General features: G+C 42.6%; 1 protein-coding gene across 1 annotated transcript in view; it reads right to left on the bottom strand.

Moving 5' to 3' along the window:
- LOC124722323 (nicolin-1-like) overlaps window positions 1-19,571 on the bottom strand; it is a 145,677-nt gene that overhangs the window by 110,705 nt on the left and 15,401 nt on the right. The window contains exon 2 of the mRNA XM_047247501.1: window positions 10,421-10,615. Coding sequence (XP_047103457.1) covers window positions 10,421-10,600 — 180 coding nt within the window. The 5' untranslated portion in view covers window positions 10,601-10,615. The remainder of the gene's footprint in view (window positions 1-10,420; window positions 10,616-19,571) is intronic.

Raw genomic sequence — 19,571 nt, 5'->3', positions numbered from 1 at the left:
GATACAGAAAATGTTCAACTGCTGCCCTGGCCAACATATTCTCCAGATCTCTCACCAATTGAAAACGTCTGGTCAATGGTGGCCGAGCAACTGGCTCCTCACAATACGCTAGTCACTACTCTTGATGAACAGTGGTATTGTGTTGAAGCTGCATGGGCAGCTGTACCTGTACACGCCATCCAAGCTCTGTTTGACTGAATGCCCAGGCGTATCAAGGCCGTTATTACGGCCAGAGGTGGTTGTTCTGGGTACTGATTTCTCAGGATCTATGCACCCAAATTGCGTGAAAATGTAATCACATGTCAGTTCTAGTATAATATATTTGTCCAATGACTACCCGTTTATCATCTGCATTTCTTCTTGGTGTAGCAATTTTAATGGCCAGTTGTGTAGATTGATTCCTCAAGAAAAAGCGACGGTTTACTTCGTGACCCATTCTTGTTCGTTCTGAGCTTGTATTTCGTCTCCAGAGACCTCTCGTCGGCGGGTAGTTGAACCATAATAAATTTTATTTGTAGTAATAAGATGTATCATGTTCTTTGTGGGATGTAGTACTACGTGCCTAAAAATCCACGAAGAAAAAGAAATGCTTTAATGTCGAAAAGACTCTAACTGTAAAGTCCGAAAATAGATGGTGAATTATAGTCACTAAGCATAACAGTGCTCGTCAGAGGGACAGCAGCACGTCACTTTCTAGACGATCTTGTCCGCGATCGAATCATTGGATCTCCCTATTCAGATTATCGTGGCCTGATGTCGTATGGTACCGCTGGCGGCCTATCGGAGCCCATGTATTACATGGGAACTTCAGTATTACAATCATGTTCCGATCCTCTTGATGCCCCAGGAGAGAAGCTCTTGACAAACTTGCATCGTATTGGCGATACTTCTTCCAAGCATATAGTGTAAGTATATAGTTTAACCAGTTGTCAAATTCTTCGGCTTGTACCGATCGAGATGTCGCAAAGATTGGTACAGTCAACTCGTATTCGGGAGGTGTTGGGTTCAGACCACTGTCTAGGCACCCTGATGAAAGATTTCCTTTGATTTTCAAGGCACCCTGATGAAAGATTTCCTTTGATTTTCAAACTAAATCGAGACAGAGGCGTGAAGGTTCACTTGAAAATGGCACGGTTGATTTCCTTCTCCACTCGCGCACGCTCAAAGCAAGTTCTCTGTCTCCAACAACATCGTCATCAGTTGTTCTCTTTGACCGCTTCGTTCCCTCGTTCCACACATGTGGACCTCCATTCATTATTTTTTTTCTCTGAAAATTGGCGTATTTTCCTGCTCATGGACCGATGGTCCACGAATGTGGACCTTCTAGTTCTTAGTTTTAAAACCAGAACGCAGCAAGTCGCACGAAAATATTCGTGTGTTAGTTTGCAGCTAAAGGTATGTAGAAAATGGTTACTTCTACAAATCGAAAAGTTTAGTAAATAAATATTATGCCTGAATATTAAACTGGCAATCTGTATTTTTTCCCTAACGTTCAATAACTATTCTAGATGTTGAGAATTAATTTAGATTAGCATAAATTTTGTTCGTTACTATGAAATAACACATTATCTGATGGTTCTCGTACGTGGACCGCAGATCATAATGCATATCTGCTTATTTCAATTTGGTTTTCGACAATCGAATACTGAAATAACCGTTGTTTCTAAACACTACAGCAATGCATGAAATATTAACTGATGACAATTAGAAGTTCCTCTTAATGACAGCATTACGGAATTATATGATTGGGAAGATGACGAAGTCTCGTATTTGATTAAATATTGGCTTAATGAGCTTAATGAAACTGACTGGTAAACAATAAGAACATTAAGATGGGACGGTAGCCGGAAGAAGAGGGCGTCCTTGTGCAGTGAATTACTCTGATACTGAAGATGTAGATATGTAGGAAATGTGAAAAAATTCAAGAAGAGCTGCGTTTCAACTAGTTACAGAAGTTAGGTTTTACAATGTTGGCGAACTACCAACATTTGTTGAGGCAAGGGATGTCTCAAAATGCAGGAAACGTGGCTGTAATTCCAAGATAAGAGATGTGTGGAGCGTATTTATGTATTGCGAAAAATAATGGTTTTTAAGCTTATCATAAAAAGTAAAAATTTATCTACTGACAGTAGCAAATTATTACTTGCTAGGAATTATTGGTAGATTATTATTTTCTTGCATTTATGAAGTATTTTAGAGCATCAATAAAAACGTGTATTGAAAATCATATATTTCCAAAACATTAACATTAAGAATCCTATTTTCTGTGTGCATAAACATATAGAGTTCACTGTTTCAAATAAAACATGTATATTTCTGAATAAAATGTTTTTACTGAAGAAAGAGGAAAGAAAATAAAAAACAAATACTTGTATGTTTTAACGATAAGTGAGACCTGAGGTCCACACTCATACCATATTCATCCCAATGTCATTTAAAACAGGACAGGTCATCTGGTTGCCTGGCTGTTTCCCTCTTATTATGACAAAGGAATACTCTACTGAAATGGGATGCACAGTTATCCATGTACGACAGTTACTACTTTGGAACTTACTTCAAGCCTCGAAGTGGAAGTAATGCAATATCTAAATATGGCACGATCATCTGTGCAATACTTCCCTCGTGTAAAACTGGGAAATTAGCGAAATCTATGAAACAATGTGTAGCCTAAAGTTACTCACATGGTGACGACAGTTGCCAATCAACTGCAGGTACTGCTTTATCTGCTGTCGTGATAGCAGAAAAACGTCAGAAGAAACCTTCACCCGCCAAACAAGAAGCGAAAGAAAAAAATTGCTGATAAAGACAGAAGGACATTAAAGAGGACTGTTAGCTAGAAGAGTAGCGCCACGAAAGTGACTGCTGAACTTAAGATACGTTGAGAACACAGCGTTTACAAAACAGTGTGACGATAAATACAAAACAGAAAATGCACAGTAGAAATAAGGAAGGAAGATTAGAATTTAACGTCTCGTCGACGTTGCGACATTGAGGTCAAATGGAGCACAGTTCTTGATGCAGAAGAGACGGGAAGGGAATCGGCCGTGTCCTTTCAAAGGAATCATCCCGGCATTCACGTTAAATGAGTTAAGGAGATCACAGCTGGAAGGGTATCTTATCTGACATAGCCAAGATAGACACAAAGCCAACATCTACCATATTAGTACAATATTTATATGCATGCTAGCTCCGGAGGTGATGCAGAGATTGGAAAAATCTATAATAAGGTTATAGAAATTATTCTTATAATCAAGAGAGATGAAAATATAATTGTGGTGGATGAGTGGTATTCGAAAGTGGAAAGACGGAAAAATATTATCTGAACTTTGACTGGGGGAAAATAGTCAGAAGGAAAGCAGCCAGGCAGAAATTTGCACGTAGCACAATTTAAAAGAATGTAGTATAGGTGGAAGAGGCTTGGAGACATCCGAAGAATTCAGATACATTACATAATGGTAAGACGGAGATTTCTGAAGGTTATTTTAAACTGCGAAACATTTCCAGGGCCGAATGAGGATTCTAACCACAAGTTATTGGCTATAAACCGCAGATTAGAACCGACGAAATTGCTGAAAGGTAGGAAATCTAGAAGATGTTACCACGATGAATTGAAGGAACCAGAGGTTGTTAAGTGTTACGGAGGGAGCGTTAGGCAAAGACTGCCAGAGACGGGGGAAATGAATTCAGTAGCAGACGAATGGGTAACTTTTGAGAGGTTAAGTAGTGAAGGCAGCAGAACATTGGACAGTAAAAGACAAGACCCAGCAGATTTCCATGGATACTATGGTAGATACTGAATTGAATCGATGGAAGAAGAAGAAATATAAAAATGTAGCAAATGAAGGAGGCAAATGAGACTTGCAGGAAGTGCAACATGGCAAGGCAGGAATGGCTATAGAACAAATTCAAAGCTATAGTAGCATGCATGACTACGGTGATATGAGAAGCAGCTGTATGCATATCTAGGATTTAGATGGCAAGCCAGTACTAAGCAAAGAGGGGAAGGCTAAAAGGCAGACGGAATATATAGAAATACCATGGAAAAGCAAGAGGAAGTAGATGTAGATGAAATGAGAGATATTATACTGCGAGAAGAATTAGAGAGAGAGCAGAAAGACCTAAATCGAAAGAAGGGACCTAGAATAGACGATGTTACATTGGAACTAATAAAATCCTTGACAGAGCTAGCCATGACAAAAATATTCCACTCGGTATTCAACATATATGAGACAGGTGAAATACCCTCAGACTTCATGAGATGAAGAATGTAATAATTTTAATTCCAAATAAGCCAGGGGCTGAAAATCAATACACACTGAAGTGCCAAAGAAACTGGTATAGGCATGCGTTTTCAAATACGGAGATATATAAACAGACAGGATACGGCACTGCGGTCGGCAACGCCTGTATAAGGCAAAAAGTGCCTGGCGGAGTTGTTAGATCGGTTACTGCTGCTATAATATCAGGTTATCAAGAGTTAACTGAATTTGAACGCCGTGTTATAGTCGGCGCACGAGCGATGGGACACAGCATCCCAGAGGTAGTGATGAAATGGGGATTTTCCCGTAAGACCGTTTTACGAGTCTACCGTGAATATCAGGAACCCGGTAAAACATCAAATCTTCAACATATCTGAGGCCGGAAAAAGATCCTGCAAGAACGGGACCAACGACGGCTGAAGAGAATCGTTCAACGTGCCAGAATTGCAATCCTTCCGCAAATTGTTGCAAATTTCAATGCTGAACCATCAACAAGTGTCAGAGTGCGAACCATTCAACGGAACATCATCGATACGGGCTTTCGGAGCCTAAGGTCCATTCATGTACCCTTGATGACCGCACGACACAAAGATTTACGCCTCACCTGGGCCCGTGAACACCAACATTGGACTGTTGATGACTGGAAACATTTGCCTGTTCGGGCGAGTCTCGTTTCAAATTGTATCGAGCGGATGGACGTGTACGAGTGTGAAGACAACCTCATGAATCCATTGACCCTGCGTGTCAGCAGCGGACTGATCAGGCTTGTGGAGGCTCTGTAATGGTGTGGGGCGTGTGCAGTTGGAGTGATATAGGACCCCTGATACGTCAAGATATGACTGTGACAGGTGACACGAATGTCAGCTCTTGTCTGATCACCTGCATCCATTCCTGTCCATTGTGCATTCCGGCTTACTTGGCCAATTCCATCAGGACAATGCAACACCCCACACATCCAGAGTTGTTACAGAGTGGTAACAGGAACACGCTTCTCTGTTTAAACACTTCCTCTGGCCACCAAACTCCCAGTCATGAACATTATTGAGCATGTCTGTGATACCCGGCAACGTGCTGTCGAGAAGAGCTCTCCACCTCCTCATACTCTTACGGTTTATGGACAGCCCTGCAGGATTCATGGTGCCAGTTCCCTCCAGCACTACTTCAGACATTAGTCGAGTCCATGCAACGTCATGTTGCGGCATTCGCCGGCCGCGGTGGCCGTGCGGTTCTAGGCGCTTCAGTCCGGAACCGCGGGACTGCTACGGTCGCAGGTTCGAATCCTGCCTCGGGCATGGATGTGTTTGATGTCCTTAGGTTAGTTAGGTTTAAGTAGCTCTAAGTTCAAGGGGACTGATGACCTAAGATGTTAAGACCCACAGTGCTCAGAGCCATTTGAACCATTTTGCGGCATTCCTGCGTGCTCGGTGGCCCCTACACGATGTTAGGCAAGTGTACGAGTTTGTTGGTTCTTCAGTGTACATTATAAAAGAAAGTGTACTATGTGCGTGCCGCTGAAACATAGAAACGAGTCCTGGTACGATCAAGCGAGTTATATGGTGTGGTAGCCATCTATCCCCATCCATGAAGAAGGGTCCCGTTTTTACCCGGAAGGCGTGCTTTTGAAGTTATAAGAGCTGGGAAATTTCGCCCTCTAGAAATTTCTAGAACATTCCAGAACATTCGAGAATATTCGTGAACATTCCAGAATATTCTAGAGTATTCGAGAGCATTCCACAACATTCCAGAATGTTCCACAATGATTCTGGATGTTCTGGAACGTTCGGGAATAGTCTGTAATATTTGGGAAGACTTCTGAATGTTCGGTAACATCCTGGAACACCCCAGATCATTGTGGAACATTCCAGAACACTCTCGAATGTTGTAGAATGTTCTGGAACGTTTTGGACCATTGGAAGCCTTTTTGGTATGTTCCGGAATTCGTCATTTGTGGGGCTACCCATTGGTGGGAGTATACAAAGCACGACTCGTCGTGGGTAAGAACATCAGTTTCTTATCAGTACGAAGGGAGGAACCGAAAAAGTAGTGCAATGAGTGAATAAAAACAAACAGTGAAGTGTGAGTAGTCATAGTGATACAGCGACTGAATATGAATCGAAAATAAAGTGTGTAAAGTGTCCTTAATGTGTTTGTTGACAAAAAGTTGATTTGATTTATATTTTAGACAGTGCCCAAGCGTAAAGCAGGAGGCGATCTTGCCAGTTCTGAATCAAAACGGCGAACACGAAAAGAAAGGTGAAAAGTGAAACCGACGAAGAGCGCGAAGCACGTTCAAGTTCCCAATGCACGAGAATAAGCACCGTGAGAAGCAGAGAAACCGAAGAACAACGAAATGAACTGATTGAAGAATCAAGAATTGTGACACAATCTTACAATAAAAGATTGCGTACTCAAGCGAGCCATGAAAATATCACCCTACGAGAAGCGCGGACGAGAACTAATAAACAGTACAATCTGACAAATGACGCATTCCACTGCGACCCGACGGAAGGATATAACAAACACAAACATGTCGTAATGGGAAAAACTGGTTAAGAACCGTAAATTTTGCAACATGAAAATATTCAGGAGACGAACACCACGATTCTGTTTTTTGAATGGAAAAATTCGTTTACTAACTCTCTGAGCGAAGACGGGTACCCCAGATACTTGTAAATATTGCCGAACCATCAATTTAGTAAGTTATGGTTGCAAAATATTGCCACGAATTATTTGCAGAAGAATGGAAAAAAACTGACATAAGCCAACCTCAGGAAAGATCGGTTTGGGCTTCGGAGAAATGTGGGAACACGCAAGACAGTGCTGACCCTACGACTTATATTACAAGATAGATTCTAGGAAAGCAAACCCAGATTTGTAGCATTTTTAGATTTAGAGAAAGTTTTTGACGATATTGAATGCATTAGTTGAAATTCTGACGATAGCAGGAAGTTAGCTGAGTATTACCGATTACAAGGTAATTCTGTCAGACGGCAAAAGGCCTGGAAAAGCAGTCGAGATGAATGGATAATGTCTTCAAAAACGGTTATAAACGAACATTAACAAAAATATAACAAGGGTAATGGAATATAGTTGATCTAAATCAGACGATGCTGAGGGAAATACATTAGAAAATGGGATTTTCAAGTGGTGGTTGTGTACTGTTATTTTGGCAGCAAATTAATTGACGTTGTGGAGTGGCCGCGCGGTTAGAGGCGGCATGCCACGGATTGCACGACCCCTTCCGCCGGAGGTTCGAGTCCTCCCTCGGGCATGGGAGTGTGTGTTGTTCTTAGCATAAGTTAGTTTAAGTTACTGTAAGTAGTGTGTAAGCCTAGGGACCGATGACCTCAGCAGGTTGGCCCCTTAGGAATTCACACACATTTGAACATTTTTTAATTGGCAATGGCTGTAGTAGAGAAGATGGAACATCTTCCGCCCGATACCGCATCAAATGCTGAAAACGTCATTAGCTTGGCTTTATTCCAGTCTGACAGCTGCCGAGGTACCCCACGATAACACGGTTTTCGATAGGCCATTTCTTTCTCCTTTATTGTTACTTCATCCCTCTCTCCCCACATTGGCGGGGGTTGGGCTGTCAGTGGATGCAAGTCGTCGCTCTTCAGTCATTTGACAGTAATAATTTTAAAACGTATTAGAAAATGGGATATGGTATAAAACTGGACATTGCCTGGTAGTCCAATGTGTGCCAAGGAAGTTGAGCTGATGTGCAGTCTGTCTCATATGAATGCGACGATTCGTTTGATCCAATGTTTCTGAGACGGACAGGTTGCTCGCCTTGCATATGTGTTCTGCCTTTAAAACATTCCTCGTACCAAAACCACACCTGTTTTTGGTTCAAATGGCTCTGAGCACTATGGGACTTAACATCTGAGGTCATCAGCTCCATAGAACTTAGAACTACTTAAACCTAACTAACCTAAGGACATCACACACATCCATGCCCGAGGCAGGATTCGAACCTGCGACCGACACCTGTTTTGTGACATTACACTCTCTCTGGAAATTTTCATTAGATGGCGATGAACTATAGCTGGGGATGTTTTCATTACACACTAAAATTTTATATATATTGCATTGCTATTTTCTCTCGCCGACCATGTGTCTGTCAACACCTCAGTCTTGTAACTCCGTCTCTAATCATCCCATTGTCGACGGAAAGTTAAACATTAATCTTGCTTGCTTTTATTATCTTGAAACTGTATTTCGATGCGAAAAGCACAGCTACCTCCATCTATCGTGGCGTTTGAAAAAGTTGTTCGTCTCTTCTCCGTAGACATGGAATTTTGACTCGCATTCGTGAGAATTCTTATTACCTTGCTTATTGAAGCATCCTCGCAGCTCATGTTCAGTCTAAGCATCCTACGGTTTATGGTTTCTATATGGAGTGTTGTACGAGGGCATGCTGGAAAGTAATGTCTCCGAATTTTTATGTGAAAACTCTTACAGTTTTCTAAATAAAACAAAAGTTAGTGACATTCTACATACGTATTCTCCATGTATACGTATTTGCAGCCCACTGCCGCTAGACGACTCCGAACTGTACCGTTTAACATGGCTGTGAGTAACATAACTATGTCAACGCTTGAGAAATAGCGTCCTGTAATCGAGTTTCTAATTCGAAGAGTTCGCTTACACATGGAGCATCCTCTCCTTCGGCATGACAATGCCAGACAACACACAAGCGCTGCGACATCTGCAACAATCCGACGCCTTGGGTTCATGTCATCTGTCATCCTCCACACAGTCCCATCCGATTTTCATCTGTTCTCAAAACTTAAAGAATACCTTCGAGGACTTCACTTTGATAGTGATATAAGTGGTGTAAACCCGTCAGGGTAGCCGAGAGTGCTAACGCGCTGCTTCCTGGACTCGGGTAGGCGCGCCGCCCCCGAATCGAATCCGCCCGGCGAATTAACAACGAGGGCCGATGTGCCGGCCAGCTTGGATGTGGTTTTTAGACGGTTTTCCACATCCCGCTACGTGAATACCGGGCTGGTACTCATGTTCCGCCTCAGTTACACGGCTCGCAGACATCTGAACAGATTCGCACTATTCCATAGATTACACTCGACGCAGACAGTTGGGGTACACTAATTCCGTCCCGGGGGGGAGGGGGGGGGGGGGGTACGAGGTGGCGGCAGGAAGGGCATCCGGCCACCCCTTAACCATTAACATGCCAAATCCGATTAACGATGGCTGACCCTGCGTAAATGCAGGACAAGGGTCAAGCGATAGATAGTGATGAAGCGGTGTAAGCGGAGGTGAGGTTGTGGCTCCATCAATAAAGTCAAATATTCTATAGTGTCGGTATCAACAAACTGGTCTCTCGTTGGGAGAGATGAGTTCGTCACCAGGGCGACTATGTTGAGAAATAAATATATAGACATGAAGAATAAAGATGTAGACTGTTAGTAACGTTTGTTTCACACAAAAAGCTTTACGAATTAGTTGATTTTTTTCTGTAGCAAGTAATGTGGTTTCTCTGGAAGTGTGTAGACATCTTCTCTCGATGTTGTCTGTGATTGGGAATGCAGAACAGCGCTTCTGTGAGAGGTCATCAAACTGAAGTTTGCTTGAGTGCTATCACATAGGACTATAGTGTGAAGACTTAAGATGTGACATGGGAGTGGGACGTCGACCGCCCTTTCTCTGTTTCATCTGCTGGAACTTACCTGGCTTGGGAGGTCTTTCCAGTGACTTTACCAGTGACAGTGTTTCTCACAGCTTCATGTGATCATGCAAACCACTTCGCCCTCGTGGTCAGTGCTATGATAAGTAGGCGTCCTCTGGAGAGGTAATTCGTTTTAGGTCTATACCTGCTAGATTTCTGACACTACATGCTAGATCAATAAGGTCTACATTAGTTAGCTACTCTGAAGTTCGGAAAATAGGAGAGAAATACTGGCAAAACTGGATCTGTAGGGGCGAGTCGCAGATCGTCCTGGATAGTTCAGTTGATTACAGCGTTGCCAGCGAAAGACACGCAGTTTAATCTGCCAGGACGCTTTCCTAATGCAGAATGAAAAATACGCTCACGACGGCGTACAGCCTTTTGGTTGTTTTACGTAACCAATAAAAAACTCTATGAATCAAAAGAAATTCTAATGAAGAAATACTGAAGTGGCGAAAAAAGAGCCTACTTGTGAGGGGCCCTGGAACTGCAGCTCTACCACAGAACAGCCGTGGCTGGTGACTTGCTCTTCATCGAGGCTTACTGCAATCGGCCCCTTAACACTGAACTCTACAGTTTCTCTTGATTGGCGCTGTGTTCTGTTCCCTTGCCCTGTGTTTGATGGCTGCCTTCTATTGCTGTGCTCCATGACCTTGAACAGAAACTATAAGATTTACATTAATTTTTTGAGTCCACTTTGTAAATAAATTTAAATGACTACTTAGTCTTCATATAAGTTCTGAGAGACATGCAGCAGTATACACAGCTGAATTAAAATTTATGTAGGTGTGACTGAAATAAAACAACTTACGTGTCTACGTCTTGTATACGTCATACACTGAATCTTCACAACGACAACTAGAGCAATAAAAAAGTTAATCTATTATAATTATCTGTCTATAAACACATAAATAAAACTCTACAAATTCTTGATCAAATTGGGGTGAAGTTAACTTCCTGAGAAACCTGGGGTGACGTTGGCCGTCTTTCCTCGAGCAGTTCTTTCATTAACATACGTTCGTTAACGCTGCAAGAACATCACCTAATGAACACAGCAAAAGTGTGACACAGCGGAGACACTAACAACTGTCTCTGTTAGTCTAGTGGTGGAGTGAGAAAGTCTTTGTTGCAAGTGTCTGATGTTAACTTATGAATTTGTCACTTAGCTCGCAGTTCTGTTTGTTGCATCATACAGTTTCGATCGTAGGAGTTGTCAGGATGAAAATGCCACAGGTGTTCTAAAATAAACCGAATGAATTGAAGAAATCTAGCATGGATGTTTCAGAACTGTGTCTCGTAAAAGGTTTAAAAGAAAAAATGGGCACTAACGAGTCTAGGCGAGTGTATAAAATTCCTAAAGGAACCCTGATAAACAGAATTCATGGTCGTCATGACAAAACACAAGGCAAGCAGCCAGTATTTAGTGCTAAAGAAGGAGAAGCTCTACTGATGGGACTTCTCGATTGTGCAGACTGGGGATTTATGCTTTTCTTCCACGGATCTTCGATACATAGCGAAGTCACTCCGTGACAGGAAAGGTGCTCTGTCAAAATTTACGCACAGTTTTCCGGGTATTGATTGGACAAGAAGCTTCACGTCCTGACAAAAAGATCAAATCTGTGTGCGGCTCAGTAACAATAAAAAGATGGCTATAGTTGGTGTGGATCACTAATTTGTCAGATTTCCGTCACGAACTTGCAGAGACAATGGATAGGTCTGAAGTTGACACGTCAGGTTCAACGTTCTTTGATAACGTTTTTTCTGTGTGTTTCTTTGGAATTTAATAAAGGAAATTTGTTATCACATTGTTTTGTCCTAAAACGTTCTTTATGAAGTTATTATTAAAATTTAATTATTATACCAGATTTATTATCTGTTATTGATAAAGTTTCAGAACATTTAAAGTCAGCCTAGAGTCTTAAACAATCTGCATTTATCACATAACAGATAATCGGTAAAATTCATCCCCACGTGGCGTGAAGTTGAACCACCCAGTTTATTTTTTTAATTTTCCTATCTGTTGGAGTAAAAGATAATAAAAACCAAAAATTTTATTACTACAGCTCAATACTCCTTTTCTGAAAGAAAAACCAACATATTAATTTTATTGGTATCAGAAACACTTAAGTGTAAAGTCCAAAATCAACTTCACCCCATTTGACAGTGCACAGCCGAAGATAAAAACAGCGGGGCTCCTGCGTAGCCTATGAAAAAACGACAGGCTGAAAAAGTTTTAAGAAGGGGAAGGAACTAACGCAAACTTGTGCGGGTCCTAAAGAATCGAATTTTGTAAGCGACAGCAATTAGTAGAAGATATCTGGTAAGTACACGACTATTAGCAGTCCTCCGTAAGAACACTTTCTCTAATTTTCTCGTCGAGGTCATTTCATGAGATACAAGTGGGAGTAAGAAATATGCTGCCTAAGTCTTCTCTCTTGAAATCTTAACGTTTATCCTCCACGTGACGCACAACACCTGCACTATCTCATCAAATGTTTTTGGACACCTATTAGTGGACATTAATATGGGCTGTGTCCACCTTTTGCCTGTATGACGCCCTGAGCTCTACTGGAGACACTTTCAATGGCCCGTCTGGATGTCTATAGAGGGATGGCAGCCGATACCTCCTCAAGAACCGAAACCAGAGATGGCAGTGATGTTGGACAGTAGGATCTGGGGCGATATCGAAGGGATAACAAATGTCAAAGGTGTTCCATTGCGTTCAAGTTCGGACTCTGAATAGGCCAGTTCATTTCAGGGATATTATTGTCCACAAACCATTGCCTCGCAAATGCTGCTTTGTGACTGAGTGCTTTGTCATGCTGAGACAAACAAACATCGTCTCCTAACGGTTTCTCTACTGTACTCACTACTATGAAACAAGTTCATATCCTTGTGCGTTTAGTGTTTTCTTAAGCGCAATAGCACAATACACTAACCACGAGAAAAGCCTCGATACTGTAACACCACCTCTTCCTTACTTCACAGCTGGCACCACACATGTGACAGATAACGTTGTCCAGGCAATCGCCAAACGCAAACCCTTTCATCGAATTTCGGCAGGGTATAGGGTGGTTCATCACTCCAAATCACTCGTTTCCAGTTATCCAATGAATAGTGACGTCGCTCTTTACGCCACCTCAAGCGTCACTTACCTGCAGCTCTGGCTTCAGAAATGTGAGGTTATAAACGATTCTGGCACGTCGCGTCTCGCAGCTCTCAGCTACTAACGAAAAGACATTTTAACACCAAAGCTGCTGTTTATTTATTGGCTGACTAGTTTCGGGCTTTTTAGCCACCTATTACAGACAACAAAATTTGTTATGACTGGGCGTGTAAAAATATCGGAAATAAAATGGTTCGTATGGTAACTACTGACGTATTTGCATTTAGGAAATGATTGGTGTGGCTACTTCTGTTTATGTCGTTACACTTAAATGTATCTCATATCTTAGCCCACCCGGGCGGGAAGGAGCGCCTGGTCCCCGGCACGAATCCGCCCAGAGGGTTTGTGGCGAGGTCCGGTGAACCGGCCAGTCTGTGGACGGTCTTTAGGCTGTTTTCCATCTGCCTCGGCGAATGTCAGCTGGTTCCCCTTATTCCACCTCAGTTACACTATGTCGGCGATTGCTGCGCAAACAAGTTCTCCACGTACACATGCACCACCATTACTCTACCACGCAAACATAGGGGTTACACTCGTCTGGTATGAGACGTTCCCTGGGGGGACCACCGGGGGCCGAACCGCACAATAACCCTGGGTTCGGTGTGGGGCGACGGAGGGGTGAAGTGTACTGCGGTAGTCGTCGTGGGGTTGTGGACCACTGCGTCTGCGGTGGTGACGGAATCCCTCCGTCGTTTCTAGGTCCCCGGTTAACATACAATACAATACAAAATCTCATATCTTCGTTACAAGATGTTTTCATTTAGTTACACTTACAGTATTATTGTATGTTCATAATCTATATTTTTCAAAAAAATGGTTCAAATGGCTCTGAGCACTATGGAACTTAACATCTATGGTCATCAGTCCCCTAGAACTTAGAACTACTTAAACCTAACTAACCTAAAGACATCAAACACATCCATGCCCGAGGCAGGATTCGAACCTGCGACCGTAGCGGTCACACGGTTCCAGACTGAAGCGCCTAGAACCGCACGGCCACACCGGCCGGCTATATATTTTTCTTAATTGTTGTAGCTTCATTATCCAGCATGATGCGACCACGTGGCAACAATACTGTATACACAATGGAGAATTTATTCTTACTGGATTACGCCTATATGCCACATTGGCTTATTTATCGTAATGTTGACAGATGTTGATGCAAAGAATTTTATTATGAGGTCTTATATAATCTGTGATGTATTCAATTTACTTATCGATTGTATTAATATCACTATGTTCAGTGTGAGACACAATCTTCCATCTCATCACATTACTTCTTACACTGAACATAGTCTGTGATATTAATACAATACCAAAGTACCAGTGATTATATAAGACCTCATAATAAAATTATTCGCATCAACATCTGTCAAATTTACGATAACAGCTACAATAAATAAGCCTGTGTGACACACAGTGTAATCCAGTAATAACAAATTCTGCATTGTGTATACAATATTGTTGTCACATAACCACATCATGTTGGATAATGAAGGTACCACAGTTAGGAATAATATATATTATGCACAAACATGAACAGAATACCGTGAGGTGTAGCTACAACTGTGACATCTTTTAACGCTGATATGAGGAACATTTAAGTGTACACACAAACCATTTTCTAAATGTAAATACGTAAGTAGTTACCACATGAACCATTTTATCACTAATACTTTCATTATCCACATTCTAAACATCCACTCATAACAAATTTTGTTCTCTATAATAGGTGGCTTGTGAAAACGGGCTAAGCTCGAAACTAGTCAGCCAGTAAATAAACAGCAGCTTTGGTGTTAAAATGTCTTTTCCTCAAGAAATGTGTGGCTTATGGGGAGCTGCTCGAGCTGTATACCCGATGCTTATTAACGACGTATTCACAGTCTTTGTGCAACATGGAGTGCTAGTAGTACTTTTGAACTCATGAGCGATTTGTTACGCTGATATTTTGCAACCGCCTTCCGCAATTCCCAACAGTCCTGTCCGCCAGTACGTGACGTCTTTGTGGTCTTGGTTCAGCTGTGGTTGCTCCTTCACGTTTCCACTTCACAGTAACCTCTCTAACAGTTGACTTGTGCAGCTTTAGATGGATTGAAATTTCCCTGACGTATCTGTTGCTCAGGTGACATCCAATGGCTAGTGCACATTCGAAGTCAGTGAGCTCTCCTCACCGCCTCAGTCTGCTTTTACTGCGTCTCTACTGACAACACAATACACGCCTCCTCGTTTTATATTGGCGGGCTCACCTCTCTTGACATCTAGTGGCTAATTCCGCAATTACACAGCCTCCTCAGTCCTCGCTACATCAAACTTGTATTTGTTTCTAGCTCAGGCGATTAACTAAACTTGCTGTGCTTGACTGTAGCGTATACCTTACACCATGTACTGCCGGCCGGAGTGGCCGAGCGGTTCTAGGCGCTTCAGTCCGGAACCGCGCGACCACTACGGTCGCAGTTTCGAATCCTGCCTCGGGCATGGATGTGTGTGATGTCCTTAGGTTAGTTAGGTTTAAGTAGTTCTAAATTCTAGGGGACTGATGACTTCAGATGTTAAGTCCCATAGTGCTCAGAGCCATTTGAACCATTTCTGAACACCATGTGCTTCCGGCGTGTCGTTTGTTTTCGTTTCTGCAAGTTCCCAGTATGTTTCAGCATCTGATTGAAGAAAACTTTTTATTGCAATGTTAGCATGACTTCAAGAAATAAAGGTAATTTCTACTTGCTTTTAGTAATTTTGAACAAGAATGTGTTTAGAATCGTCTGTAATATGCTAACATATTCTGCACTATTGAATAAATGATTGTTTATTTGCTCACAATAGTACTGCGATACATTTTTCCGATGTAGCACTGGGTCTAGAGTGATCAGCCAAAGCATTATGACCACTGCCCATCGCGACGTTGGATGCCGCCCTGTGGCGTTGCGGGCACGTGACGCGGGAACAAAAGTATGTAGGCGGAGCAAACCCGGGGGGGGGGGGGGGGGGGATGAGATATGGACTGCAAATTGGAAAAGCCACTGAGATAATCGACTTTGACAAAAGACAGATTCCAGAATGAGATTTTCACTCTGTAGCGGAGTGTGCGCTGATTTGAAACTTCCTGGCAGATTAAAACTGTGTGCCCGATCGACACTAAAAATCAGGACCTTTGCCTTTCGCGGGCAAGTGCTCCACCATCTGATCCACCCAAGCACGACTCACGGCCCGTCCTCACGGCTTTACTTTTGCCAGTATCACGTCTCCTACTTTCCAAACTTTACAGAAGCACTCCTCCTCCGCAATATCCTTTCTTTCAGGAGTGCTAGTTCTGCAAGGTTCGCAGGAGAGCTTCTGTAAAGTTTGGAAAGTAGGAGACGAGGTACTGGCAGAAATAAAGCTGTGAGAACAGGAAGTGAGTCGTGCTTGAGTTGCTCAGATGGTAGAGCACTTGTCCGCGAAAGTAAAAGGTCACGACCTCGAGTCTCGGTCAGGCACACAGTTTTAATCTGCCAAGAAGTTTCAAAGGATAGATTGCTATTACGCAGAGCCTGTGATCGAGTATCTTGAAAACGGCAAAGCTGGTCGAATGTTGACGTGCTACTGTCGTGAGCATCTACGGAAAGAGGTAGATGGACGGCGAAACTACAACCAGTCGCTAAATGATTGGACGTTCACGATTCTTCACAGAACGGGGGGTCCGAAGGCTTATGTAGTCTGTGAAGTAGGACAGATGGCGATCTGTGGGATCTCTGTCGAAAGAGTACAATGCTGGTGCACGCACAAGTGCTTTGGAGCACACCGTTCATCGTACATTGTTGAACATGGAGCTCCGCAGCAGACCACCCCTCCGTGTTCACATGTTGAGCCAAGGACATCACCAGTTACGATTGCAGTGGGCACGAGACCATCGGGATTCGATCGTCGATCAATGGAAACGTGTCGGCTCTTCGGGTGAAACAGAGTGTTGCTACACTACGTTGATGGTCGTCTGCGCACACGCCGTCATCGAGATGAACGACGGCTCGAAGAGGGAAGCGCGCCAAGGTCGCAGGGTGGTGGGAGAAATATTATGGTATGGGAGGCATTCCCTCCACTTGCTTGAGACCTGTGGTAGCAATCGAAGACACGCTGACAGCTGCCAACCACCTGCATCCATTCATGCTTGATGTCTTCCCCGACGGCAATGTCATCTTCCAGCAGTGTAATTGTCTGTGTCTCGGAGACAGAAGCGTGCTACAACGGTTTAAAGAGCATTAAAGTGAACTCGCGTTGATGTCTCGGCTACCATATTCGCCTGATGTAAATCCTATGGAACCCATCTGGGTCGGACGCCATCACCGAGTACGCAAATTAGCGGCCCCTTATTTACGCGAATTACATGACATGCGCGTAGACGTATAATGCCACACACCTCCACAAACCTATCAACAAACTGTCGGATCTGTGGTACGCAGAATCAGTGATGTATTTCGTTCCAAAGACGGACAAACACGCTATTAAGCAGGTGGTCATAATGTTTTGGCTCATCAGTGTACATTCGGCAACGACCTATACTTACACGTACGCAAGGGAGAATATACGCAAGAGAGAACACGAGACGAGGAAGAGTGTGAAAGACAAGAGGAGGAATATGATGGTAAATATCATACGTTTCCGATGAGGAAACGCCCCAGAACTCCAAAGACTATGTCGTCACTAACAGCAAAGATATTCCATGCAATGCATTCACCTAAGATGATGAATAAAATCCAAAAAGCCGTTTCAGATGTGGACTGGCCGCATATAAGGATTTCACATTTGTGCGGTGCAGTAAATGCCAAATATATTTTTGCTTCACAGAAATGAGGAACTGTTTTTTTGCAACTCCATAAAACATAGCTGAATAGAACATTTACATAGCGACGTCAGAGCGTAAGTTAAGCAAGATTATTTTGCAAGAGGATTGGTACATTGCTCTGGTGCAGTTAAGAGGTGTATCACAGTGTAGGAATGAAACGATGTGGCAAATGGAAACGTGGCCCAAAGCTGAAATATGCGGGACGGTACGATTCTTCTCGGCAAAATATGCAAACAGCGCACATATTCACCGTGAAACACTGCCGGTATATGGATCAAATGCAACATCACGTCCAGCCGTAGTGATATGGTGCAACAATTTGACCAAAGCCGGACAGACGTGTGTTCTGCTGTTCGGTAAGGAAGGCCATCGACATCGACATCGAGCACACATGAAAATGTATAGACTGTCAAGGAACTGATGTCGCAGCATTTGCAGATTTTCCCATTGTGAATACGTTCGGAGAGCGGTTCTTGACTGGTGCCTCGACGAGGGAACTGATTTTATCGTCGAGGAATTAAACGTCAGGTAAAACGTTCGGACCGTTGTTTACAGAAACTTGATTACTATGTTGAAAAATAGTGTCTTATACCTGTGTCACTTTGAATTACTATGCAGCATTCAATAAAACTTACTTGGCCTGCCATAATAACGACTGTGTAAGTTAATTTTTGAAGTCCCTTCGTAGGAAAATGTTTTCTAATATTATTTCCAGATATAAAATAATAACATTTGGTGGTACTTACATTAATATGTTTACGTATTTCAGTTGTCAGTTTACAAATAAAATCTATCAAAGGAATTCGTGAAACATATCATTATTAGGACAAAAAACGTATCTGAGGCCTGCTGTAGCATATGCTACATGCCCTGGTATTTTGGTGACCCACGACGTTTTTTAAATTTAGTATTTTAGCCTTATTTTGTTCCAGAACAATACAATGACCACCAATACAAACTTTTCATTCAAAAAAATCTAAGATCAGAACTGGGGAGGATAGGGGTGCCCGGTTACTTCTGATCACATAGAGTATTGTTGTAGCGCCTAATACTAAAGTCTGAAGAGAATCTCTGTGACACTCTCGCTCTAACTAAAGGAACCTGTAAAGAAACGGGTCGTCCTTCTTCGGATTTTCTAAATCTTAGTTTTCAAGTTGACCTCGTCATGGTCCCAAACAGAAGTGATATATTTAAGAAAGATTGAACGATTGTTTAGTACGCCACTTCTTTCGTGAATAAATTACATTTCCCTAGGATTCTTCCAATGAATCTCAACCTAACATCTGATTTTCCTACAATTTATTTTATGTGATCGTTTCAATTTAGATCGTTCCAGATTGTTGTTGGCAGATGAGTTTCGGTTGGTACTGTTTCCAATGATTGGTGTCCAATAGCATATTCGAACAGTAATAGTTCCTTCCGTCTAAGTATGCGCAGCACATTACAGGAATTTATGCTGAGGATCGACTGACTGCCAGTCCCGACATCAAGCGTCGGTTCTTTGAAGATCTCTCTGCATTTCGCTAGAACTTTCTGGCGTTGCAATTTTCCTATTTATTACAGTATCAACTACGATGTTATCCACTTGGTCAGTTATATGTATCGTGAACAGTGACTATCATGTAACACTCTCTTGGG

This window comes from Schistocerca piceifrons, chromosome X (assembly GCF_021461385.2).
Source record: "Schistocerca piceifrons isolate TAMUIC-IGC-003096 chromosome X, iqSchPice1.1, whole genome shotgun sequence".
Lineage (NCBI taxonomy): Eukaryota > Metazoa > Arthropoda > Insecta > Orthoptera > Acrididae > Schistocerca > Schistocerca piceifrons.
This window is presented reverse-complemented; position numbering and strand designations above follow the sequence as displayed.